The sequence below is a fragment of the Dermacentor silvarum genome, chromosome 5, assembly GCF_013339745.2.
Source record: "Dermacentor silvarum isolate Dsil-2018 chromosome 5, BIME_Dsil_1.4, whole genome shotgun sequence".
Taxonomy (NCBI): domain Eukaryota; kingdom Metazoa; phylum Arthropoda; class Arachnida; order Ixodida; family Ixodidae; genus Dermacentor; species Dermacentor silvarum.
In genome coordinates, this window is record NC_051158.1 from 95,813,249 (window position 1) to 95,841,207 (window position 27,959).

The 27,959-nt window shown below is 47.5% G+C and overlaps 1 protein-coding gene across 1 annotated transcript in view; it reads right to left on the reverse strand.

The window, feature by feature from the left end:
- LOC119452515 (uncharacterized) overlaps positions 1-27,959 on the reverse strand; it is a 56,117-nt gene that overhangs the window by 13,521 nt on the left and 14,637 nt on the right. The window contains exons 3-7 of the mRNA XM_037714615.2: positions 15,332-15,370; positions 13,571-13,606; positions 9,019-9,118; positions 8,311-8,480; positions 2,243-2,290 (exon numbers count right to left, since the gene is read on the reverse strand). Coding sequence (XP_037570543.2) covers positions 2,243-2,290; positions 8,311-8,480; positions 9,019-9,118; positions 13,571-13,606; positions 15,332-15,370 — 393 coding nt within the window. The remainder of the gene's footprint in view (positions 1-2,242; positions 2,291-8,310; positions 8,481-9,018; positions 9,119-13,570; positions 13,607-15,331; positions 15,371-27,959) is intronic.

Sequence of the window (27,959 nt, forward strand, 5' to 3'; positions counted from 1 at the left end):
CGTTCGCCTTTCATCTGTATACATAATCTGCCGCTTCATATGTCCGCTGCACGAAGTCCTCTGACAGCGACCTCGAATTAACCCTGTCTTGCGCTGATTCCAACTTCCGCCTGCAGATTTCCTAATTTCACACCTCCTTTAATTTTCCGCCGTCCTCGACTGCGCTCCCCCCCCCCCCCCCCCGGCACTCATTCTGTAACTTTAATGGGCCGCAGGTTAACGGCCCTTAGCACTACATGTCCTGCCCAGCTCCATTTCGTTCTTTTAATGTCCAATAGAATATCGGCTATCCCCTCTTTGCTCTCTGACCAACACCGCCCTCTTCCTCTTTCCTCACGTTACGCTTAACGAATTTAGTTCCATCGCTCTTTGCGCGGTCCTTAACTTCTTCTCGAGTTTCTTTGTTAACCTCCTAATTTCTGCCCGATATGTTATCACCGGTAGAATATAATTATAGCGCACTTTTCTTTTCAACGACAGTGCTAAACTTCCAGTCAGGTTATGGTAATGCCTGCCGTATGCAATATAACCTATTTTAATTTTTATGTATGTTTGATTCTCATTATCAGGGTACCCTGTGATTCAGTGACCTAAATAAGCGTACTCTGTACACTCGCGAGAGGCTGACTGGCGATGATGAATTATGGTTCCCTTGCCCGCCTTTTGAATATATCCTTTGTATTCTGCATAACATTTAACTTTATACTCCGACACTTTCCTCGGTTAAGGTCCTCAATCTCTTGCCGAAATACCGTCCCAGTCATAAGCCTTCGCAGTATAATAGCTTGCATACTTTTTCTGACCCTGCAGTCAATAACATAAGGGAGATTGTGTTTGCTTACTTTACCACTTTCATGATAGATTATTTTCTTCTTTTCTTGTCGAGAAGCAAGGTCGCTGTGATGTCTTTGTTGAAATTTTCCAACATATTTACGTATGCTTTTCATATACATTGATTACGCAATGCCTCCATGACTGCCTGGTGTTTATACTGAACAAAATGCCTCTTCATTTTCCATGAAAGCCATATGAAGAGGTTGATTCTATTCCGCAGATTTCTCTATTACATGATTGATGAGATGGACGTCATTTATTGCAGAATATCCCGGTCGCGTATTTCCAATTGCTAGTAGATACAGCGCTCGACCGCTGGCGCCACGATGCGCCGCTCGCGCGTACCATGTTTCTAGCCGCCGCCGTTGGAACGGAGGAGGCGTTGACGGAGAAAACGCTGGGCTGGTGGTGACTAGCCTGCTGTTGGGATCGGTGGTATTATAAACGCATCACTGTTTTCATGATCCAAATATAATCTCACTATCAGGTAGGGAGCAGTCTACCTGACTGGAGCAGCATTTTTTTTATTTGGGGTGTTGCTACGCTGCGCTCCGCAACACCCCAACGACCGCCGCTTCGCGTCGTCGCCCGGCACACCGGGGTTCAACCGACCGCACTGGCAAACAGAGAGGAAAAAAAAGAAAAAGCGTGATATTAAGAAAAAAAAAAAAAAAACCGTAGGCAGGGCGGGATTCGAACCGGCGTACGCATAATCCTGAGGCGAGCGCCGTAACCACTCCGCCATACAGCCACGCTTCGAAGGGTGGCATTCATGAGAGCCATATGATTAAAGTCCCTAAAAAAAACTAGTTTTCTTTAGGGACTTTACCATATGATTGCGTTCGAGCGCCCTCGGCGAACGAAACCACCTAGAAGTGCGGTACGCGCGAGCGGCACAACGTGGCGCCAGCGGTCGAACGCTGTATCTACTAGCAATTGGAGTGTTGCATCCCGGTCCAGCCTTTTCTCTTGGTCGAGTGAAGGCAAGGGTTGTGGAAATTTAGAACAAAACTGAACGCAAGCTAATGGCCTGTAATGCAACTCTTCAATGCTTCCCTTTGTGTGTGTGTGTGTGTATATATATATATATATATATATATATATATATATGTGTATTCCAAGTTTTATGTGCACGTTACAAATACTTCGGTAGCCAAGATTACTCCTCAGCCCCCCACACGGGGCCTCCCAAAGCTAGGTTTTGGCTTCGGAATCTATTACAATTTAATAGTTTTCTCTTGTCGTGTCCCGGTAGATACGAAGATCCTGCAGACCCCATTCAAATATAAAATTACCACGATAACTTACTAGCCCGCAAAAACGTATTACAACGAAAGATGCGCCAGTACTCCTGCGGGTCGGTCAAGTGTATCGTACTATGTACTCACTTACGTAAATTGATACTTACGTAAACTGGATCTTGGTTATCACACGTGAGCCCGTTCTTGCCCAAGCACTAGAAAAATGAAATACTGTTGGTCAAACACAGATAAGGTAACATGCACAAGATCTGCTTCAAGAAGTACCCGACATGCAGTGTTTCTGTTTACTTTAGGAAGTGCCTAACAAATTTCAGGCGCGATAAATGCTTTTCCGCGAACTACTGCAGCATTTGGTTAATTCAAGTAATTTATATGGTACATTTCACTGCCACCAGGTAGCATGGTCGTCCGAGTGGACAGCGCAGTTATTTAGATCTACTGCAGAGCTGCAGTGTAAATAGATTAGAAAAACACCACTGCAGTGTTTCTGAGTAGATTGCTGGTCTATTTCAGTGTTGCTCTTAAGTTACCGACAATAACCGATTGTACAGACACTGATCTACTCCGTGAAGTAATTTCACCTGTCGTCGTAAATTATGAGTAAAAAAAAAACAATTCGGCAGATCCGATCTCACGTTGACTGTGGACGGTATAACGTTTCGCATTAAATAAATATAGCCACACAACTTATTGCCACCGTCGATACAAGCTATGTATCGGGCATGTACGGCAGCGGGACTTCTTTTTCGCACTTTCCTAAGAACACTCGGCGCCATCCAGCACCTCTGCCGCGAAGCTCGAAGTTGCATCCGAAATGAATGGCGCACCGATGCGTGCGAACGCTGAAAAATGCGTCATGCGAGAACCGGGATCCTTTTTCGCGCTTCTTTCTAGACGCGCTGTCACATCTTGTGGCCGAGAAGTCCGTGCCTGGACCACGGTGTAAGATATATACAGGCATACATCTTACCGCTGTCGTTGAAAATACAAGTGTACAATCATTGCATTCTACCGGTGCTAACATATGGGGCAGAAACTTGGAGGTTAACAAAGAGGCTCGAGAACAAGTTAAGGACCGCACAAAGAGCGATGGAAGGAAACATATTAGGCCTAGCGTTTAGAGACAGGAAAAGAGTGGTGTGGATCAGAGAGCAAACGGGGATAGCCAATATTCTAGTTGACATTAGGAGGGAAAACTGGAGCTGGGCAGGCCATGTAATGCGTAGGATGGATAACCGGTAGACCATTAGAATTACAGAATGGACACCATGAGAAGGGAAGCGCAGTCGAGGACGGCAGAAAACTAGGTGGGATGATGAAGATAGGAACTTTGCAGGCGCAAGTTGGAATCAGCTAGCGCAAGACAGGGGTAATTGGAGATCACAGGGAGAGGCCTTCGTCCTGCAGTGGACGTAAATATAGGCTGATGATGATGATAATATATCTTACAACGTGGCCTGGACGGCGAGACTTGAAGCATGGTGCGCTGGTGCTTGAGAATGATGAGAATTGTTCCCTCGCTTGCCGCACACTGAGTGGAACAAACTCAGTGACCCAAGTTTGTGAGACGTTCATAGAAGAGCAGCATCTACCCAATGCATTCATGACGCAGCTGACGAAGCGTTGGCGTGCAACGTGTTCATTAAAAAAATTGCTGCGACTTAGCTCAGCTAGATAGATAGATAAGTGGTTCTTGAGGGAAAGGGAAAGGTTGGCGCTATCTTCTGCGGCCCTTGAGGGAGCACGGCTCAGCGCCAAGCTCAGCTAACGCTGGATATGCAAAGCGAACGGCTCGCTCTTCCTTAGTCTCCGACGGTAGCTTCGCGCGCTTGGCATTCCGGACCCTCTCCGGTGAAGCAGTTCGCGGGCGATATGCGCAGGGTGGTCAGACTCCTCTTGCCGACGACGGCTGAAAGCCTCCCGCTCCCGCGCAACTCTCAGAGAAGACGGCCCGGCGTCGCTCTCATGCTGCTAAGCGTTCGATATAGCGTGAGGGCTTCGAAAGCCCTCATGCTAGAATAGGCACGTCGACAACGAGCCCTTTCCCGAGCGCGTTATTGACGGCGTTGCTCAAACGCGTTAGGACACGTCGTCAGTTGCTGATGAATGGCTCATACCACCTTCAGGAATGGCTCATACCCCCGTAAACAAGGCCTACCCATTTCAACGGCAGAAGAGAAGGGAAATTCTACGCTGGAATTATTAGAGGGGCAACGCAACCGGCTGTGGAAGCAGACGACGAGCACGGGAGCAGGATAAAAGCGAGCGCGGCGCTCCTCTTAGCCAGGCGCGCGGCGAGTCACGTGATGCGTTGCCAAGGCTACGGCACAGCTGCGGTCAAATAAAGGTCAATTGCTGACGACGGCAAAGCTCCGCTCGACGCCCTTAGTAAAGCTTTCGCTTTAAAAGCGGCACGTACGCAATGCATTTGTGGCGCAGCCTGCAATTACATCGGGTTGCTGTCCTTGAGGAACCCTTGCGAGGTTGGTTCGATTCCGCTCAGCAGCGGAGAAATTTGAGGTATCTTTTAGATGCGAGAGCATCTTATGCTCGGGGCAGTGTCCGTTCTGCGGCGTCCGCACGCATACTGCGCATGCGCAACTCTCCCTCATTAACCTCTCCTACGCAGGTGTGCGCACTCCTCCTCCCCTCTCCCCCTCTCCGCCACAGGTGCGGCGCAGCGAATCATTGCATATAACTCTCTCTCTCTCTCTCTCTCTCTCTCTCACTCTCTCTCTAAGGGTAGGCTGGTAGGCGGCGCAAGTGTCGCGGCGCAGTGTAAAGCGCGCGTTCGCTGTGCTTCCGTCATTCTCTCGCTGTGCAACGATGTGCGAAACGCCATGAACAACGTCAACGTCGGCGCTAGTTGCAGCGGCAGCGCCACCGCCGCGGGGCAGAGGATGGCTCGGGAAGCCGAAAGTAAACGTCAGCATTTCCCAAGATCACAAGCAGCCCACCACCATCAGGGGAACGTGCATAGACCTCGTCTTCGCAAATTTTAAACTCGACCCTCTGCAGCAAGACCCATTGACGCTACACTTCACCGACCACAAAGCCATCGTCTTCAAGATACCGCGCGCACCGGCGCTACGAATCACGTACGATCTCTAAACAAAGACGCAACAACCGCGTACAAACGTCTCCTCTCTTCTCAATAGATTCTCTCACTCTAACTTTCATTGGGTTGTGTTGCCAAGTGAAACGAAACGGAAACTCGACGGGCACCCCCCGCGATGCTTTCGCATCCCACCATGGTTGCCCGTAGGGTGAGATGATGTGATTTTTTCGTCACTGTAGGGTGGAACATTCCCTTTAGCGCATACCAGTCATTGAAGAGCGACACACCCCTACTCGGACATACCCAAAGACCCAAGTTGGCATCAAAGAGGTTCATTGGAGAGCAGCACACACCCAGTGGCATGTACCCAATACTCCAAGTAAGCTAGAAGTACACCAAGGGTAAATGGAATAAAAGGTGATAGATGAAACACATAAAAAGACCAGTGCTGAAACCTGTCTGGATCAGAGTCCTAGAGCGTTTTCCTCTGTCAAGGGGCGATCGTCCAATTGTTCGAGCGTGGTCGCGAGCACTTTTGTTGCCACACTGTAACGTGGACTGTCACATATGAGGTGCTTGACCGTCTCTTCGCAGCCACAGTTGTCGCAAGCAGATCTGTCGGCCATTCCAATGCGGAAGGAATAGGCGTTCGTGAATGTCGCATCGAGCCACAGGCTGTCGCGCCGAGCCACAGAAGTGTTGCTTCCGCTCGTGGTATCCCTGGTGGAAGACGGAGTTGCAGAAGTGGATCCAATGCACTCGTGTTCCACAGAGCCTGTGTAAGCTCGCGTGCGAGGGATCGAAGCCTTGTGGCTGCATCTGTTCTGTACAGTGGTATTGATATAATATGGGCACCGTCGTGGGCCGATAGGGCAGCGTCATCCGTACTCTCATTTCCAGAAATTCTGCAGTGACCCGGTATGCACTGGTAGATGGTGATAGGCCCCTTGTCGTTTGCGTGATGGTGCAGTAGTTACACGCCTGTGATTAATTGCACGTTAGGTTCGTGGTTGAAAGGGGACAGGAGACATTGGATAGGTGCCTTCGCGTCACAAGAGATGGACCATTACTGTGATGATTCGTGACCAATAAACTCCAGGACAGCACAGATAGCTGCGCGTTCCGCAGCCGTCGATGATGTAATGTGAGTCATCTTGAATTGGATGATGATACATTTCGCGGTAATTACCACTGCTCCAGCTGAAATTTTGGAGGATGCAGAACCGTCCCTCTAAACGTGGAGGCGATCTCTGTGCTTCTTATATGTAGGAATGAAAGTATGGTTTGCTTGAGGGCAAATAATGACATCTCATTTTTCTTTTTGATGCCGGGAATGACAAGAAGGGCTTGAAGTGGATGCAGGCACCGCAGCGGTAGAGGTGGTCGTGCTGCAATGCGACGGTAAAGTTTCATGGTTGGCGGCGATAATCCTGCTGAACGAAGTCCAGCGGCAGGAAGTGAGGCGAGACGATGCGATGGAAGTCTGGCGAAGTGCCTGGTGTGCACCCTTAAAGCGTCGAATTTAATGCATGAGTACGTATTGATGGAGTGCTCAGGCGCGATAGCTTTTGTTTCTGCCGTGGATGCACACCTTGGTTGGCTAAGACATATTAAGACATATTTGCTGAGCTTGAGCTTGCCCAGACTGGAGGGCACAGAAGTTGGTCCTACTTGTCCCAGCCAGTAAAGGTAATAGCATAGGGGAGACTTAGGGACAGTGCGCTATAGAGTTGGCGCATCGACCTCACAGACACACCCCATTACTTTCCCGTGATAAATCTGAGGACATGCGTTATTATGGCTAACTTCTTTTTAACAGCGGAGCTGTTTAAGCTTGAGCTCCAGCCGCGTCCGGCGTGGATCGGAAAATCGGAAGTGAAGAGGAGGAATGCTAGGTGACACGAAAAGGGAAGCAACAGCTGTACAACGTGTGGCGAGGGAGAGTGGAGTTCCGTCGTCCGCAGCTCCGCCGATCTCGGGGAGAGGAGCTGAGAGCAAGTGAAAGCAGAGTATAAAAAGGGCATCGCGCAGCATAGCGGATGCGAGGTGGAGAGGAGTGAGGCAGGTGGTAGTGGAACACGTAGAGCTGCTGCCGACGCCGACCGCGTTTCCCCGCGTTCGCGCCGAACGCGCCCGGTGTCCGTGACTGTAGCCGATGCCTCTGGCGGCGGCTCGGCAGGTTTCGACCAGAGAACTGGACACTCGTCGCTTCCGAAAGACAAGCGAGAGGTAGGGAAGCTCGAACCAAGCGTCACAGAAGAGAACATCTTAGCATTCTCAATCTGCACTGGCATGTCAAAAAAGTTAGGCGTGGCTTTACTATCGCAAACACCAGAGACCAGCGGAGATGGAGGAAGCCCAGTAAAAGTTAGGATAAGTGTGTGGTTTGCCACTACTTTACTGGGCTTTCCCCAGCTCCACTGCTACCTGGTGTTTGCGATAGCAGAGCCACGCATAATTTTTTAGGTAGGAGACATGAATATTCCAGGAGAGGTCTCGATCTATTATCACACTTAGAAAGCGGTGCGTCCAATAATTCTGACGACGTACGGTCTCATTGATTTGCACTTTTCGAAGGACACCTCCAGACCTCGTCAGGGTATATCTTGTAATGTTCTAAGTATCACTCCAGACGTTTCAGCACCATCCTCTCCATCACTTTTTCTAGGCAACTGGCCAGAACATCAGGACGATAAGAGGCCATGTCTAGGGGTGATTTGGCTGGTTTGAGCAGAGGCACAAGGCGGCTGGAGTTCTATGGAGCAGGAACCACTCCTTCACGCCATGTATTGTTGTACATGCCCAGAAGAGCATGCCGGGGCTGATACCTGGGCCTGACCCCGTCAGGCCCAGGTATCAGCCCCGGCATGTTGTCACGTTCCTCATCACCTCGGCCAGAATGAGGAACGTCTGCAGGCTGCCAACGCCGCTTGCAACTTCAGAATGCCAACGCAATAATATTCAGCATATTAGTTGCTCTTAATAGCTCCATAAATAGTTTCGGTACCTTCTTTTCTAACGTGAAGTATTTGTGACCGCGGACGATTGCGTATGTATAAGCTTTCATGTTAAGTGTTTATCGGTTCAAAGAGAGCAATGCGTGATGCATCAAGTTCTCGTTAGAATAAACGAAAATGACCAATGTTATGCTTTCACCTCTGCAAATGGTGTGGTAGCCTGGACGCTTATGAAGATGGGATCACCACAGACGACCATCCTGTCGAAGTCCAGCTCAGCGCAATTGATTCGCACGGTGCCTCCAGTCAAGAAAGCGATTGCAGTGCTGAGGGTCTTGCATGTGTTGATTATGAAAGGATATACCACCCCTGTGCAGAGAAAGGATTGATTTTCCTTATATTCATAACGCGTAGCTCTGTGCATGAGTTAAATTTTGGGATTTAACGGGCATTATGCGGGACGCCATCGTGGAGGTCCCCGGATAGATTTTGACTAGCTGCGGTTCTTTAACGTGTGCCTAAATACCAGGCAAATCACGAGCGTGTTTGCACTAAGCTATCATCGAATCGTTGTCGCCGAGGCTGGCAATCGAACCCGCGACTTCATGCCCAGCAGCAGAACGCCGTGTCCGGAGGGCCACCGCGGGCGATAATTCAAGAAGTGCAAAGAAAACATTTCGAACAAGAACGTCCGATGGTGCAAACAACAAATAAACTAATTGGCGGAATTCGGCATTCAAAAATACGGAATGTTTTTTGTTTGTTTGTTTAGAAGGGCATCCTAAATCGTGGCGGAAAAACGTGTGCTTAAGAAACTTACATGTGAAATTTGTGAAATAGTAACAGTGATAGGAAATAACTGCTCCTCACCTTGTGTTCAATGGAAAAGTGCGCTTCCAAGACTTACCAAAATCGTCTGTTTCCGCTCGTAGAAGAAACTTCAGGAACTCAATTGTCAAGTAGGTCTGAGATCCTATGTCAAGGTTGGCAAGGCCGGCGAAGGTGCACTGAAACATTAGAGAGGAGATATTGTTCAATGCTGTTGCATAGATGTGAGAATCTTGGCTATGAGTGACAAGTTTAGACGCAAGCTTCTGGGGTAGGCAAATTTTATTGTCGGCAAATCAATGAACACTCGCGAGTGTAATCTTGAGTGCTGTTTTTCAGTGGCATAGGTAGGAATACCAGTATTATTTGATTTTGCTGTACCATGACTTTCGTAAAGCAAGGTGGCTCAAGTTTCTTCGAGATGTGTCCAATTTACAGGTGTGCGAAAAAGCGGCGAGGCCAACCTAAACTTTCAGCATTCATAATACCAGAGGTGGGAATGCTGTTACGTTGCGCTAAAGCTGCTGCATCCCTGCTACAATTGATAGAAATTGCTTCAAAGCTGCTCCAGGCATGCAGCGCAATCTCGGAAGCCATGCCAAAGAGGAGGTGTGGTCAACGGCTGATGAAGAGTGCCGTCGTATCTCCTGTCATTGAAAAGCTAAACGAGCCGAAGGGCTACTGAGATATAATCCAAGCCAGTGCACACGCGTGCATGTTGAGGTTGCCCCACCAGGAAGCTCTATGCGCCATATTAGCGAGTCTTTTGTAGTTAAAGATGAAGCTCCGTCTGATCTAGTCGTGCGCACTCGGCCCGTTCCGCACTGTTTGAGTGTCCCTTATCCCTACTTCTATCGGCGGCATGGCTTTGGTCAGATCCTCAACCGACAACGTCAACTTTGCGCGTTCAGCACGCCGGCTGTGCTATGGCATTCAGCCAACTGAAACCTATCCCCTTGCATTTCTTGAGCTGCTTTGCTGTGCAACGTTCATCTTTGTGTGATCGTAGTAGCGGATTTGTAGCTTTGCCATTTTACTGGCTTGACGACTCTAGGTCCAAAATAAAATTGCCGCTTGATGGGGTAGCATAGCCAGAGGGAAGAGCGAGAGCGTAGCCTGGCTGCAGCGCATGGCTCATACATGATGTGCTTCGCTTTTGGCAATACCGTATGTCGCAACAGCGCTTGAATGCTAATCGCATTAAAGGCACATTCACACTGAAGGCGAGGAGGCTAAAGCAGGCCGGAGAATGCGGCGAAAGCGGCGGAAGCCCTCTCAGAGCAGAAATAGCGGAAACAAATATTTCGCTATTACTTCAGCGCCGCATGAAAAAAATGTAGGCTTTCATAATCTATGCAGCCCATGTATGCAGCCTAAACGGCTTCGCTGGTAATCCAACCCCATATGAATGTTGCGGACCCAGAAATTTTCCCACTTCGACGGAGCTTCCCGATTTTACTCACCCAATCAGAACGCAAGGAGAAGCAAGAGCCTGGTTGTTCTTGCCAGGCCGGCCGAACCCACCAGGGCTTGGGGGGTGTCTTCGAGTTTTTTTAGGCACTTCTTGAAATTCCACTAGATAAGTTGCCATCAGAACGCCAGCTGTCTCGTCTTATGCGGCTGATCCTCCTGCATACGCGGCTAGGGCTCCTCCAGTGGCCTAAATGAATCCTCTCGCTTTGCTTTCAAGCCTGGTGATTATGTTGGTTTATACGATTTCTTGTCTACCGCCGATTGGTCGCTGATTACAGACGAAACAAAGGTTGATGACCAAGTAGATCAGCTTACGGAGCTTGTGTTGAGCAGTATGTGCAAATACATTCTCTGCTAAAGAACCAAACGCTCTAAATATCCAAGTAGTTCTGATTCTAACTTTTAACAACCCTATACAATACAGATCGCGTGCACCGAACATCGAGAAGTCCTGTTCCTAATAAGTGGAGAGAGGAATTCCGATTTTTTCTAACTCTCTGCAGACGCCTCTATAAGCGGTATCACTACTCATATATTGCATTCTTGGAGAAGAGCGCCTCCGACCGGCCGGCGGAATTTTGGAAGTATATCCGCAAGGCGCTCTAGTAATCGCGGAGAGTGTTTTTGCCTGTTCGACTCTAGAGGAGTAGAAGTCCAAGCAGACGCGGATTGTTTTGCTGCGCATTTCTCTTCCTTATATAAACCTTTGGTTTTCAACGCTGGCGTCAGTCAGCAGCACACGATGGCTCCTACACTTATTACTGTGTTGTTTGATGAAAAGCTGATCAGCGAATGCCTTAGGAGCTTGAAGCCTGCGGCCCTGATGGCATCCCCTCCGCAATTTTAAAACCTTACGGCAATATATTTGCCCCAGTATTGACCTCTATATTCAATAACTCTCTGAATGCTTCCACTTTCCCTCGCATGCAGAAAACTGCTCGTGTTTTTCCTGTATTTAAGTCTGGCTGTAAAACCTATGTCTCAAATTATCGCCCAATTCTCTTCTCTGCGCCACGTCTAAGATTTTTGAGCGTGCTCTTCACAACATATTGTCAATTACTGTGAAGAACGCATTGATCCCGAATCAGCACGGATTCCTCACCGGACGCTCCACTATCACAAATCTCACAAGTTTCATGAACCAGATCTTCTCGCCGGTACTCCAAAGGGGGCAAGTTGACAGCATTTACTGTGACCTCAGCAAAGCTTTTGATGTGGTCAGCCACTCACTGCGTCTGATCAAGCTCACACACTTTGGTGTTCAATCGTCAGTTGTAAATCTCTTGCGGAGTTATCTCATTCATAGATCACGTTATGTTAACGTCAATCGCCAAACGTCTTCTTCTGACGTGACAACTAGCGGCGTCCCTGAGGGATCAGTATTGGGGCCACTCTTTTCTTTTACTGTTTATTACTGACGTTCTTTCTCCGTTCGGCATTCTTCATTCCTTCTATATGCCGATGACAAAGATTTTTAAGGCAATTCACACTGTCGATGACTATCGCATCCTGCAGTCTGACCAGCTTTCTTTTTCTGAATGGTGCACAGATAGTAACCTTACCTTGAATTCTGTTAAGACCAAAGTCATGACTTCCACCCGCAGAACAGCAAGCATTTATTTTTCTTATTCGGTAGATTCTGTACCATTGTGTAGGGTCCGTGAGATCAATTATCTCGGTGTAATGTTTTATACAACGTTAAACTTTTCAGCTCACACTAAACCCGTTACAATGCGGGGTATGCGCACTCTTGGCTCTATTTGCAGACTATCGAGAGAATTCAATTCTCCTAGATCGTTGCAGAAGTTGTACACGACAATCTGTGTTCCTCAACTCGAATACGCTTCAGTCGTCTGGAACGGCATGTCTGGATCCAACAGTGACATTATAGATCGGGTCCAGAAAAAGTTTCTAAGCATATATCATCACCGCTTTGCTAGCACGGATGCTGGACCTTGCTCTAGCACTGTCGGGTTATTGTCATTGCCCTTACTTCATTGCCGAGGTAATCATGCTGACCTTCTGTTCCTTTTCAAACTACTTCACGGTATCCTCATGTGCCCCGAACTCCTCAGTTGTATCATGTTTCGTATTTCCCGTAAGATCACCAGAGAACACAGACCTTTCCATGTTGCTGCCTGTCACCATCAACACTCAACCGTCCACAGAATGCAGTTTTTAGATCGCCCATTTTCATGACCTTGATATTTTTCACAACGCGCTGTCATTATTCTGTTCTGAATTTTGCGTTGTTGCCGCTTAGTTTCACATATTGTTCAACTTCCCTTCTCCTCCTTTTTATTATGTATTCATTTTTTCGCCTACGGTGACATGTATGTACACTTTTCTTTTCAAGATTGTTATATTTTATTCATTGTTTCTTTTTTACTGATATTTCCCTGCTGTATTTCCTTTGCTATGTATACGTGCGCCAGCACTTCGACCTCATGGTTGCTCCTGGGCACGATAAATAAACCATGGATTGATTTTATGATTGATTATTATTATTATTATTATTATTGATTCGCTTCATAACTCACTGTCATGGTTCTTTTCCGAGCTGTGCGTTGTTCTGTCGTAGTTTCACAATTGTTCAAGAGCGCTTCTCAATTGTCCTTTTTCTTCTGTATTTATCTTGCGCTTTATTGTATGTACTCTCTTATTGTCAAACTTGTTCATTCTATTCACTGTTTTTTTTTCCTGTACTTATATTCCCCTGCACTTTCTTGTTTTTGTTTCTTTATGTAAGCATGTACCAGCACTCAGACCTTAAGGTTGTTTCTGGGCAGGATAAATAAATGATTGAGCGATTGATTGATGATGAATATTATTACTACTCCTACTGCTACACGCCGTGGTGGCTCCGTTGCGCGGCGTCGCGCGGCTTAGCATGATGACAAGTTTGATTAAGGCCGCATGCTCGTCAACCGCGTTTTCATTGCGTCGGAATACGAAAATACTCGTGTGACAAGAGTAATAGCCCCAGAACGTCTAAATTAATTTCAAGTCCACCGCTATCGCGTCTCTAACAGTTAATGAGTTGCCTTAAGGCGATAAATATGACTAGTATTTTTCGATTATTTTATCATTACACAGTAAAAGATAAGTATACATAATAAGCCAAAATTAAGAAGAAAATCTCGTATGATTCGTCTTACCTGTGTAAGCTGAGCAACGAATCCAGCGACACCTTCCTGTGCGTAAATGTACACAATATATGAAATGTGCAATCATATTTTTATCGTTGCAAACCAACAACCACAACACAAATAAGAAATTACTGAATAACTTAAGACAGCTTAGGTGTGGGAATGCGAGCGCATTAAAGTCCCATTGCTGAAAATCTTTTGCCGCACGTTCCTTGTCCGCGATAAATAAAAACTCGCCAAGGGTCTCAAAGAGCTCCCTTGCCCGTGAGCAGTTCATAACTTGCAGGACCGCTGAGCGGCGTTCAATTGGACATTGACGCTTTTTATTTGATATACTCATTTTATACACTCGTGACGTCGCGCCACCTTCTCCCCATTGGCTGCGCCATCTCGTGCTCAATGACTCATGCACTAGGCCACACCTTTAGTGCGACAGATGGCTGCGACGTCGTGTGCAATGGTGTTCGCGCTAGGCACAGTTTTATAGTCAGCAAGAACCGCCGAGCCGCCGTGGCATCGCGGAAGCATGCTCGTCTCGCACCCCGGTGATCCGGGTTCGATTCTCATCCCGAAATTTAGCGAATTTTCTTTTCAAAGTCGTTGCTTTAGTTTGTTTAAATGAACATCCCTCAGAAATTGGACACCAATCCGAGCACGATTCACGTGTTCTTATTCTTTGCGCCATCGGCTTGTTTGGGTGCCATCGCTCGGTGGCGACGTTGACGACGCCGCATTTTCGCGCAATGGAGCATATAGTGCTTTCGCATTAAAAAAGAGTTAGAATATGCCGCAAATTGCTCACGCTGAAACGCTTAAGTGCCACAGCAATGCTTATTTCAAAATTGAACAATTGCGTATCAGAAAATCAGGTTGTCGTAATACTACGACGTCAATATGTGCGCCAAGCCTTTCAATTAGGAAGACTCAACGGGCAAAGAATGCTTCCCGCTCGATGGACACAAGTAGTAGCGGATAATTTGGACTAGTATGGTTACCTAAAGAAAACGTCACATCGACGCTGCCTGTCACCTTACTTATGTAAAACGCTGCCGCGGTTATGATAACGAATACTCTTGAGGCCAAAAAAAAAAATCGTAATGTCGAGAATACCAATAAAAAAAACTGCTTATGGGATGCGGGAAAAAATATTTCCTGGCGTACATATCGTTTAGACAGATAAATTTGTGCATTGTGTCACAGAGAGGTAACTTGAATATAGATAAATAGCTGTGAAAATTCTGGTTTTATGGCCCCGTTGAGTTGTGATTGCTTCTTGAGGAAATCCGCGCACGGCGCTCAACAGGGAAATGCACGATTGCACTGACCTACGCTGGTTGGCTCAACACGAAGGGGGTAAAAACAGCGCGAAGGACAGGACGAGGCGGTTGCCAGTGAGCGCCGTGCACGTCGTCTGTGCTTTCGTCCAGTCCTTCGCAGTGCTAGTACCCCCTTCAACAGGGAGCTCAACGTAGACGTATTAAAAAATTAGGAAATTTTGCATTATGCAAGACCTTCCGGGGCGTGAAATAGTGAATCTGAGTGGCGTGCCTTCTGTCGGCATGTTCTCTTCTTTGTTCGACTTTGCAGGCTCCATTTAATGAAACGAGGCAATTGAAATCTTTATGTTTTACATGGTGGCGCTCTTTGGCCATATGGGGCGCTCGCGCCAATAAACCTAAACGTCATCATATTCTACAGGACCACTTCAAGACGAAGCACAGCTATTTGCGCGTCGATGCAGAAATTGAAGCAGAATTAGTAAGCCCTTACCGAATCAGCGTTGCACAAATCCCCGGAAGAACTCAGGCACTTGAAAAAAAAAAACGAAAATATAGCACAAGTTAATATATTTTATTTCTACAAAACCAATTTAGGACCCTTTATTGAAATGACCTGTGCAGTAAATGAACAGAGCGCGATATTGTATGCCTCTGAAAACAGAAACAGCAAGAAATTTGTAAAAGCAGATCATCAAGGACTATTGATACGCCACAAAATGCAGCTTCTGAGAAATGCAAAGGAACTAAAGAACACCGACTATTTGTTGTCAGAGGATTATTCACTCAGAATTCAGACAATAAGAAAGAAGCTATGGCCGACCGTTAAAGACAGCCGTACACCGGAAGATAAAGTGTATCTGAAGTACGATAAGCTAGTTTACAACCGGGTGACGTACGTGTGGGATGAGGCAAAGAACGAAAGACGCAAGCTTGTGAAGCCTGGTACAGATTCAGACGGTGGCATAGCACAAGATAACGAAAACCAGGCTGCGCTTCGGAATGATCCAATAACCACCCGGCGAATGGCCTAAAAGGGGCAACAAACTGGACAAACGGGGCCGCAAACGCTGCAAACAAAGAGCGCTAACGGGGCACCCAAGTGACAAGGAAATGACACTTGTCGTTTGCGGTTACTTTCTTTAAATGTGCAAAGTGTCGTGAATAAAATCGCTGAATTTGAAGCGCTACTTTATGACCTCGACCCACATGTTACGTTGCTGACGGAGACCTGGTTGCACGCTGGAGTGCTTGATAACGAAATCATTCCTCCATCGTACAAAATACTCAGATGTGACAGACAATCTCGAGGGGGCGGAGTCGCAATTGTTATTAAGGAAAACATAAACGTGACAATTTTGCCGGATATTCCTAAGCATGAAAGTATCTTTTGTAAAATTTGTTTTTACGGCAATTCCATTGTTATCCGTGTTGTATACCGTCATCCGACGGCAGATCTTGCATTCCTCGAGCAACTCTACGATTATGTACAGCGTTTCCGGAGTGAGAACGTAAGATTTGTCTTGGCCGGGGATTTTAACTTACCTAATGTCGATTGGGCAACCATGAATACGGTGGACATGAATGTTAGGCACTCCGAGACTCTTATTAACTTTGCATTTTCGTGTGGACTAACTCAGATCGTTACCGCCCCTACCAGAATCACTGCCACCGCTAGGCATACCCTTGATTTATTGTTTGTAAGTTCCACTATCATATGCGACTCTGCTGACGTCATGAATGGGCTATCTGATCACAAGTTGGTATTTGCCACCTTTTCTTTTCAAAAGTATTCTGACAAAAGCAAAGCCGTGATCGTTGTGAAAGATTTCAACAGGGCAGATGATTAGAGCATCCTAGATTAGTTATAAATGAAATTGGACGGTTTTAGTGCTGATGAAAATGTGAATGTGTTGTGGTGTAAATTCAAACAAGTTTGTCTTCATTACATTGCCATGTTCGTTCCTGACAAGATTAGGAAAAAGAAACAGAACCCCACAGATAATCCACATGAAAAGAAAGCTTTTTTAAAAGCCTCGGGATTCTACTATCAACACACTAAGCGCAGTGCTGAAAATTGAGGTTAAAAAAGCCAAGGACACTTTTTTTTCACTAATACTCTAGGCAATTTCCTCAAGGAAGCACCAGGGAAATTTTGGAGGTATTTAGGCGACAAGAAATCCAGTACTATTTCATTAATGGTTAACGCCTCACCAGTTTCAGAAGCAAAAACAGTAGCTGATGAATTTAACAGATACTTTCAATCCGTGTATGCCACGAAAGATACTAATCTTGTAACAGAGCCTGAAGGGTTCGCTTCTTCTATGCAGGATGTTGTCCGTCAGGAGGCTATCTTTAACTTGCTTCTTAACCTTGATGCTAAAAAAGCTGATGGCCCTGATAACATTCAGTAGATATCGCAATACTTGTTCCTCATTTATAAGGCCTCCCTTGCGCAGTGTTCTCTTACGTCAGACTGAAGAGGTGCTCGTATCATTCCTATATTCGTAAGCTGATCGCTTGTGCGTATCCAATTATCGCCCAATTTCCTTGACTTCAACAAGCTGCAAAATATTAGAGCATATAATCTGCCGACACTTGACCGTATTTCTCGAAGAAAACAGACTGTTATCAGATACTCAGCATGGTTTTCGGCGTGGTTTGCCGACTTTTACGCAGCTGCTTAGTGTATGCCATGATATTTCACTCTCGATTAATAACAAAGAACAGATCGATGCTTTATTTTTGGACTATGCAAAAGCTTTCGATAAAGTGCCCCATAATAAATTATTACAGAAACTATACCCCATTGGAATAAATAGCAGACTTATCGAATTCATTAGGGCTTATCTACAAAACAGGTATCAGTATGTCCAAGTTGACAGGTACTGCTCGGGAACGGTACAAGTAACATCAGGGGTGCCACGAGGGTCAGTTGTGGGTCCGATTTTATTCCTCATTTATATTAATGATATTGTGAATGTTATACACTGTAATGTTGAGATAAAGCTTTTCGCAGATGACTGCATTCTTTACACCACTGTTAAATCTGTTGCTGATCAAATTACACTTCAGAAAGCCCTCGCTGAAGTTTCATGTTGGTGCATGAAATGAAACAAGTTCTTAAACGCTGATAAGTGCTCAGCCCTCCGTGTATGCAAGAACAAAACCGTTTTGCGACATTCTTATTCTGTAGATGGCATTGTACTTAAGGAATCACCGGCGGTTTAATATCTCGGAGTTACAATTACACACAATCTGAGTTGGGATCTTCATATTAATACAATTAGCACCAAGGCTTTCAAATCTCTCTGGTTCATTCGACGCAAACTTTCAAAAGCCCCTATGAAAGTGAAATTAGGAGCATATAAAGCGTTGGTATGGCCATGTCTGGAGTATGCTGCGTGCCTATGGGACCCTTATAGACAGAAAAAAACGTTGTCAAGTTAGAAAAAGTTCAAAGATCTGCGGCTCGATTCATGTGCAAGAAATATAAACGCACTGATAGTGTGACAGAAATGATTGATTATCTTGGTCTTGATACACTTAAAGCGAGACGTGCCGAATGAAATTAAAAAAATTGTACTTAATATATAACAACTTAATACAAATTAACAATCACAATTTCATTACCAGCCACACTCTGCGCACAAGCTCTCGTTTTGATAATGGGAAACTGATCAAGGAATACAGTGCTCAAAACGACATTTTTAAATATTCATTCTTTCCTAGAACCATAAGCGCTTGGAACAAATTGCCGAAATACATTGTCGATAGCCCCAGTGTTGACGTATTAATTATAATTTTGAAGAAAATGCGTGGGTGAAGGTGTTCTTATACTGTTTCATTTGAAGTGTTTAATGTCCTCATTTTCTGTATTTGGCAAGAAGGGGTTCTTGTACTGTTTCAATTGCAGTGTTTCATGTCTTAATTTTCTGTATTTGGTTCTTATTGCCGTTGTTGCTGTGTTATCTGATGGTCTTTTTTCTTGCGCCCACTCCTGCTTGGAGTCAAGCGAATCTACATATTTCTAAATAAATTGTAGCGAAGCGTTGGAACTCTGAAGTGGGTCGTCCGCTCTAGCGCCTTGAAGTGGGTCGTCCGCTCCAGCGCCTTCTAGTGGGTCGTTTTCTTCGGCTCTCAAGCGCCGCTCGTGCTGAGAGTCCGTGCTGCGCTTTTTGGACTGTCGCCCTTGCGCTGCTTCAAGTGCTGTTCAATAAACATCCTTATAAAATGGTGGAGAGTGTTGTACCCTCAAGACCGCTTCGAAACCCCCTCGATGCCCCTGGAGCTTCGATCGCGTGCACTACCATCTGCCATGCCGCAAGACGCCTCCCAGCAAACGCCTCTTCCCGCACCACCCGCATGTCCGGGTGTCCCTCGTCAACGCGACCCCCCTATCTTCACTGGCGCGGATGGCACCGACATGGAGGACTGGCTCGCTATCTACGAGCGCGTGAGTGTACCCAACAAATGAGACAAGGTAGGAAAATTGAGCCACTTGGTCTTTTACCTGGCGGGAGTAGCAAGTCTGTGAAACAACAACCACGAATCCGATTTCCTGACATGGTCCGCTTTCAAGACTGCCATTATCGACGTGTTTGGCCGCCCTGCTGTTCGTAAGCTGCAAGCAGAACAGCGTTTGCGCGAACGAGCTCAACAGGCCGGGGAATCTTTCACAAGTTACATAGAGGACATTCTGGACTTGTGCAAGAAAACCAACGCTACTATGTCCGAGTGGGATAAGATCAAAAATGTCATGAAAGGCATCGACGACGACGCCTTCACCATGCTCCTCGCCAAAAATCCTCGCACGGTCGCAGAGATAATAACGCTGTGGCAGAGTTATGAGAACCTACGTCGGCAGCGGTCGTTGACCCGTCGGCCGCCAGCACGGGACGTAGATCGCGCTGGCTTGTCAACCGTTTCTGTCCACACCACCTTGCTGGCAGAAATGAAGACATTTGTGCGCGAATAAATTCCACGCCAGCTCTCTCTGCTGCCCTTTCCTCACCCACAGCTTCTGGAACAGCCATCAACCGCACTCCCGCCTCCCCTCCGCCGAGTGATTGAACAGGAAATCGCCGAAGTCATGCCTGAATATCACCAGCGCCCTCCGTCACCGGCGCCACTTAGCTGCGCTCAAGTTGTCGCCAGGCCGGCCCCAGCAATCTCTGCGGCTGCCCCGTTTAGTTACGCCGAAGCCGTCGCTGGACCTCCATCGCTCGAAGTGGTTGTGCCGCCTACGTACGCCGATGTCACTAGGCTCCATCTGCAGCCGAGCATGCCGCCATATCAGCAGCAGCTACGTCCATCGCGTCCTGAGCCATGGGTCGGACCCTCTCCCGCAAACCGTTGGCGCACTTCGGACAACCGTCCCATATGCTTTGCGTGCGGTTACGCCGGCCACGTTGCACGTTTTTGAATCGCGTGCAGCCGCCTCGAGTCGCATCACCCGTCATGAGCCAGTCCAGTCGCCCTAATTAGGAACCACCGCCGCCTGTGTCACCGACGTTACGCCCAGCTCTCTCGCCGTTCACCGTCTCCACGACGTCGCTCATTGTCGCCGATGCGGCCACGTCAGGTCGCACTAGATCGGGAAAAGTAGTCGTCGCAGTCCACGAGGCAAGGGCTTCGACGCTATCGAACTGTGAAAGCCCTCAGCAGAGACCATCGAACGCAATAGACGTGTTTGTAGACGGTGTTCGCGCATCTGCCCTTATAGACACTGGAGCCGCCGTATCCGTTATGGACGCCAAACTTAGCCGTTTCCTACGAAAAGTGACGACGCAACTTTCGGGGCTATCCCTTCGTAGGCCTAGCGCCCAAAGTATTCACCCAACACCAGTATGCACAGCTCGCGTCGTCAATCGGGATGCCATGTATGCCGTCGAATTCATCATCATTCCTGCATGCTCGCATGACATCATCCTGGGATGGGATTTTCTCTCTCGCCACAACGCCGTCATTCATTGCACACCCGCCGAAATAGAACTCGCGCCGTTCTCAGAGATGACGCCGGCATACAGACCATCGCTTTCGAACAAGATACTCGTCACAGACGATACCCAAGTGCCTCCGAACGCGTCAGCGGCTGTGTCAGTGTACTGCGACGGTCTCTGCGACACCATTGCACTCCTTTCGCCGTCTGACCGCGTTCGCACTCAGAAAGGATTGTTGGTGCCCTTTGCGACAGTGCAAATCACTCACGGTGACAACGCTATTTTTGTTAGCAATCCATCCCTATATACTGTCACATTGCTGCGAGGGGAATGTCTCGGTAGAGTTGAACCCCTCGAAGACGCACAAGTTGTGGACGCACCCGATGACACGCACTGGCCCAGCTCATGTACGCTCAGTGCTGTTTCGAAGTCTGATTTGTCGCCCGAAGATGTATTTGGCTCTTCCATCGCTGAAAACCTTACGCCGGTCCATCGTTCACAGCTTCTGTGTCTGTTGGAAGAATTTCGCCCATCTTTCGATGTCACGCACACTTCCCTGGGCCGCACGTTCACTGTCACACAGGGCATCGACACTGGCTCCCAACCGCCGCTGCGGCAACGTCCATATCGCGTATCTCCTGCCGAGCGTCGTGTAATTAACGACCAAGTGGACGACATGCTTCGACGGCATGTTATTCGACCATCAAACAGTCCCTGGGCGTCTCCGGTCGTTCTTGTTGCGAAGAAGGACGGTTCCGTACGGTGCTGTGTGGACTACCGACGGCTCAACAAGATAACCCGCAAGGACGTCTATCCGCTGCCACGAATAGACGACGCGATCGACAGCCTCCAAGGAGCTGAATTGTTTTCATCGCTCGATTTGCATTGAGGGTACTGGCAAGTCCCTATCGCTGAGGACGCTCGACCGAAGACAGCCTTCGTCACGCCCGACGGTTTGTACGAATTCAACGTCATGCCGTTCGGACTATGTAATGCGCCCGCTACCTTCGAGCGCATGATGGATACCGTCTTGCGCAACCTGAAATGGCACACGTGCTTGTGCTACCTCGACGACGTCGTCGTTGTCACTCCGGACTTCTCCACGCATCTTCAACGCCTCCGGCATATTTTGACGCGTTTGAGCAACGCCCGCCTAGAGTTGAACCTAAAGAAGTGCCGATTTGCAGCACGGTAGCTGACAATACTGGGCTACGTTGTGTCCAAGGAAGGAATTCTCCCAGATCCAGCCAAGCTTCGGGCCATAGCCGAGTTCCCCAGACTTACGTCCGCCAAAGAACTGTGCAGTTTCGTAGGACTGTGTTCCTACTTTCGACGTTTCATTCGAAAATTCGCCACTATTATATCGCCCCTGACGAAGCTCCTTGGCAGTAAGGGGCCCCTCGACTCGTGGGCGTCAGTGTGCGAGGACGCGTTCGCAAAGCTCCGTCGTTTGTTGACGTCTCCGCCCATACTACGCCTCTACGCTCTACGGCCCTTACAGAGGTACACACAGACGCCAGCGGTGTTGGCCTTGGCGCTGTCCTTGCGCAGGGCAAGCCAGGGTTCCCTGAATATGTCGTGGCGTATGCAAGTCGTACGCTTACTAAGGCCGAGGCCAACTACACCGCCTCCGAAAATAAATGCCTGGCGATGATCTGGGCCCTTACGAAGTTTCGCCCATATTTGTATCGTCGCCCGCTCGATGTCGTTACTGACCACCATGCACTATGCTGGCTGTCGTCATTGAAGGATCCCTCAGGCCGTCTCGCCCGTTGGGCACTACGTTTGCAGGACTACGACATCGGCGTGCTCTACCGCAACGGACACCAACATGCCGACGGCGACGCGCTCTCGCACTCCCCCTTACCCGACGACAACGCCCGCTGCTCAGGAACTCAGCTGGCCGTTTCTTCCATCGACCTTCGCACCATCACTACAGAGCAGCGCAAGGACCGATGGATTGCCTCGCTGAGAGACTTGCTCACTGATCCGTCGGCAACACCACCCACTCGCGCATTGCGTCGTGAAGCCCACCATTTCACCATTCGCGAAGAGCTACTTCACCGACGCAATTACAGCGCCGACGGCCGCCAGTGGTTACTGATTGTACCCCGCAGTCTCCGTTCTCAAATATGCGAATCATTTCACTCTGATCCGCAGTGTGCACACTCTGGGGTATACAAAACTTACCACCGAATTCAACAACAGTACTTTTGGCGGGGAATGTACCGGTACGTGCAGAAATTTGTTCGATCCTGCCTCGATTGTGAGCGCCGGAAATCTTCGCCGAACCTCTTGCCAGCAAGGCTACAACCTTTACCTTGTCCTAACCGGCCGTTTGGGCGCGTTGGCATCGATTTATACGGACCTCTTCCTCTAACGTCGGCTGGTAACCGCTGGGCCATCGTCGCTGTTGACCATCCCATGCGATACGCCGAAACTACCGCCCTCCCAGCGGCTACAGCACGAAATGTTGCCTCCTTCCTGCTCCACCGATTCAAACTGCGTCACGGTCCACCCTAGGAGCTACTCAGCGATCGAGGCCGTGTCTTCTTGTCGGAAGTCGTCGAAGCCATTTTCAAAGAGTGTCACGTCGTTCACCGCAAAACTACAGCTTACCACCCACAGACAAACGGTCTCACAGAGCGATTTAACCACACGCTCGGCGACATGCTCTCAATGTACATCGCCGCCGACAACACAAATTGGGATTCCATTCTGCCCTTCGTCACCTACGCCTACAATACCGCCCCTCAGAGTACTACTGGCTTCTGCCCATTCTTCTTATTGTACGGCGGCCACCCGTCGCACACGATCGACACGATCCTTTCATACAAGCCAGACGCGTCTGAGTATACGCGTATATCTGCCACAGCCAGACATGCTGAAGAATATCGCGACCTTCACCGGACCTTTACTACAAATGAACAAGAGCGGCAGAAGAGCATTCGCGGTGACACCACCCCTTCTGCGCCCACGTTTTTCCCTCGGGCGCTCGTCTGGCTCTCAGTCCCTACCACCGCAGCTGGACTGTCTTCGAAACTACTGCCCAAATACGAAGGCCCCTACCGTGTCGTCGAACGCACGTCCCCAGTAAATTACCTCATCAAACCCGTTGAACTATCTTCAGTCATGCGCCATCGAGGGCGCGATATCTTCAATGTGGAGCGCCTCAAGATATATCATGACCCACTCAAGGTGACGACCTGTTAAGTCGCCGGGTGGCTCCCTTTTCACACCCGGGGTAATTGTAGCAAAGCGTTGAAACCCTGAAGCGGGTCGTCCGCTCCAGCGCCTTGAAGTGGGTCTCCTTCTCCAGTACCTTCTAGTGGGTCGTTTTCTTCGGCTCTCGAGCGCCGCTCGTGCTGAGAGTCCGTGCTGCGCTTTTTGGACTGTCGCCCTTGCGCTGCTTCAAGTGCCGTCCAATAAACATCCTTATAAAATAAATACCTGCATAAGTGCTTGGCACTTACATCGCTTCAAGTGAAACAACTCACATGTTGGACAGCAAACTGAGAGAAGCAAATTCTAAAGAATAGGGTGTACGAAAATATAAAGAAACTATGGGCGGAATTCGCTAAGTTAACTTAGGAACAAATTTTGGCGTAAGAGAAAAGGCTATTGACCAAACTAAACCCGTTCATAAAATCAGCAAGCCTGCGGTGCGTGCGATGAAATGAGTGAATTTGCTGCCACCAGTTGGAATCAGCTAGCACATGTCAGGGGTAATGGGAGATCGCTCGGAGAGGTCTTTGTCCTGCAGTGGACATTAAATTAGACTGATGACGGTTAGCAACATGCACAATTCGTGTGGAATTTTAATAAGTGTTGCACTTGAGCAGCAGTTCACATCGTACTGCGGTGCCAAATTCGCATGTTTACAGAACGGTGTCTCACCGCTTGGATACCCCCACCTTGGCCTTGTACTATATGTACAATTACGGCTCTGAACGAAGTGCGTCAGTGTAAACGTAGAAATATTAGAGATTTGAACCAGTTTTACCCCAAAACACTTGGAATTTAGAACCGGTACGGGGATTGCGTGCGGTTCTGTGCATTATTCTGAGGTGCCATTGAACGTGTGTTCTCATGAAGCTGGTAAACTTATGGAAATGTTGGCGCTGATCATTGTGGTGATGTTGACTGATTAGCCTTGCCTTCTATGAGGTAGCAATTGAGCTATGCAGACACCGCAGTCACGGGCTTCAGGCCTTGACGTTACCCACCTATTGTTCGGCAACTGTCGCAAATTACACTTCAAGTTAAACTGCAATGTTTGAGCCCGTCAATAACCGGGCTGAAAGATTGAAGTTGTCTACGCGCCTCTGGGCATTACGACTCTGCTGGAATGCGGCCGCCTGAATCTTCAAAACCAACTCTTGACTTGGTGCGAGGCATCATCGTGTTTTATCAGCTAAGGAAATGTCAAGCAAAAGCGATGAACGCTAATACGATGAGAAAGTGTTATAGGCATCGAAACTTGCACGTACGGATCTTACGTAGCGAAGTTTTTTTGCCATAAATTTGAGTCTCTGTAGTGACGGCTTCTTCCTGCATTTGTCCTTTGTGGCTGCTTTCACAACTCTCAATACCCTCGAAAGGGATCCTATGCTAAGGGAGCTCAGATTTCGTGGTCGGTTGGTGCAAGAATACGTCATCGACCAGCACTTTAGACGGCATCGGCTGCCGAGGGAGCGGATATTGAGCCTGTGCGTGCCCAAGAACCGCGCCAGCAATCCTATGCAGTGGGATAACATACCACCCCGATGGCTGTGCGGGTACTGCTGGCCTTTCCTTGAGGACATATGAACTATTCATTAAGAAAGTTTTTTTTTCATTTCCGTAAAAACTATCGAAATAAAGACATCTAGTCGCTTTGTAATATGGTGGCCGTGGTGGTGATGTTATTACCGGCGGGGTTAGCCTGGCAGACTTGGCCAACCATTGCACCGCGCGAGCGTCTGTTTCTGCGCTAAATATGTCATCAGTTCTGTCTCTCACAGAAATGGGAGAAGAATGCGTGACGCTTCCACGGCCATTTTTTTATAGCGGTGCGGTGAACTGGCGAGCGCAGTTTCACTTGTCGGCGCTGCAGCAGACGCCCGGAAAAGGAAGCTGTCGAAGAGGTGTGTGAGGTTTTGCGGTGAGAATAGAGCCTAGACTGCAGATGGAGGCATAATGTGGGGTCACACTATCACTTGACCTTGCTTCTTTCTCTCATTTTCTTTTGTTCGTTTTTTACAGCTAATTCTCCTTTTTACAGCTAACCAGCACTGTATTCGCAAACATCGCTCTTGAGAGACTCAGCTGTTGGCAAATATTAATAATATCCTTGCTATTTATTCATATTGTTAAAGCCTTCGACACTGTCTCTCACCAGATACTGCTTTTCAAACTTAATAAACTAAACCTACATGTCAATATAATGAAATGTATCGAGTGTTTGCTAAGCAACCGGAAACAGTACGGGTACACCTAGCGAGCATGGCTCCCGGCCTTGTCCAGTTAAATCACGCGTTCCTAACGGATCTGTGCTAAGACCACCTGTGTTACTTATTTATATTAACGACCTTCGAAACCTGCATAATTCTTCAATTAGGTCTTTGCGAGCAATTGCGTTATATCAATAGAAATTTCTAACATGACCATTGCATCCACCCTTCAATCTGACCTTACCATATTGATTACTTGGTTACTGAACCTAATCAAATGCATGTACATGAAAATTTAATGCACGACTAAACAACCTGTACCATATTTCTATTCGTTAATGGCAGTTCATTGAAACTCGTTAGCACGTACATGTAACACGGTGTGTATAATAGTGATGAACTTTCCTGGCAGACGCATTTTGATCACATGATTAGTAGCGCTAACAGAACACTTGGCTTTCTGTGTCGTATATTTTATCTTGCTCCTGTGTGGCTAAGCGTACTGTGTTACAAGACTTTCGTGTGCTATAAACCACAGGATGCGCCAAGGGTCGGGGACCCGTACACTCTCTTACGGTCTTGTTAGAGTAGGTCCATAACCGCTGTGCTAAGTTTAACGCAGCAAATTACTCCCGGACGGCAAGCCTTTCACAACTGAAAAGAGCATTAAACGTTCATTACCTGTTTCTGCGCCTTGAAATTTTTCGTCTATGTGTATTTCACAAAATATTCCCATTAGTCACTGCGTCCACATTTGTGGAAGCGACCTATTTTTGTCATTTCTGTGCAGTGTTAACAAGGAATAGAACACAAGCATTAAGCTTAGGGTAAATTGAACATTCTGCTAACTTAAATTACTTACATTTTACATCTGAGTTATAGGTATCGTTACAGAGTACCGCTTTGATGAAGGTACTACCGTGTTTTACGTTACATTTGACGTGGGGCATGTTGGTAGGAACCTCGAAATATTTTTTTCTTTCTTGAAATACTTGCCGCCAATAAATAACTTGTGCATGTAATTCGGGTGGGTCATTCAATCCTTTTTATGATGAAACCCAGCATGATTGACTTTAATATATTCAAATATTTAGTTACTCTGCAATTATGATGACTGATCATAAAATGCACGAAGAGTCATTCACCCTTGACTTGCTTTCAGTGGAGGCTCAAGCACCCTGGCATAAAATTATCTATGTTTCACACAGGTATCGACAGTCGATCATAATTCGCGACTGAAGGGGATATATTAGAGCAATGAAAATCTGAAGCAATCATTGCTAATCACTCCTAACCACATGTCAAACGCGCATTGACCATAGAAACAAAGTTTGTCTTCCAGTACCAAGAGCTAGCCTGTACTCTGAATCGTTTATTCCTAAGCACTAGCAGGGACACCCCTCCATCGTCTCAATACAAGATCCCACCATGTTCAAATCTTCAATTTTCATCACCTATACTAAACAACTTGCTGTTATTATTTTCGATATTTGTTTATTTTTCCGCTGTCTTCGACTCCTTTCTGTAACGTCTGTACAGCCCTTAAAGTAAATAAATGAAATAAATGTGTCAAAGTGCGGGGCACAATTATGGCTGTTCGCATGGGTTCAGTGAGATCAGAAGTAATAAGTGGGCGTCCACAAGAATTCGTGATGAAATCGGGTAGGCCACGAGCCTCTACCTTCTATAGATCCGCGCAAGGGCGACAAGGTCAGTGACGCTACCATCCACAGTTATATCAGCTCAG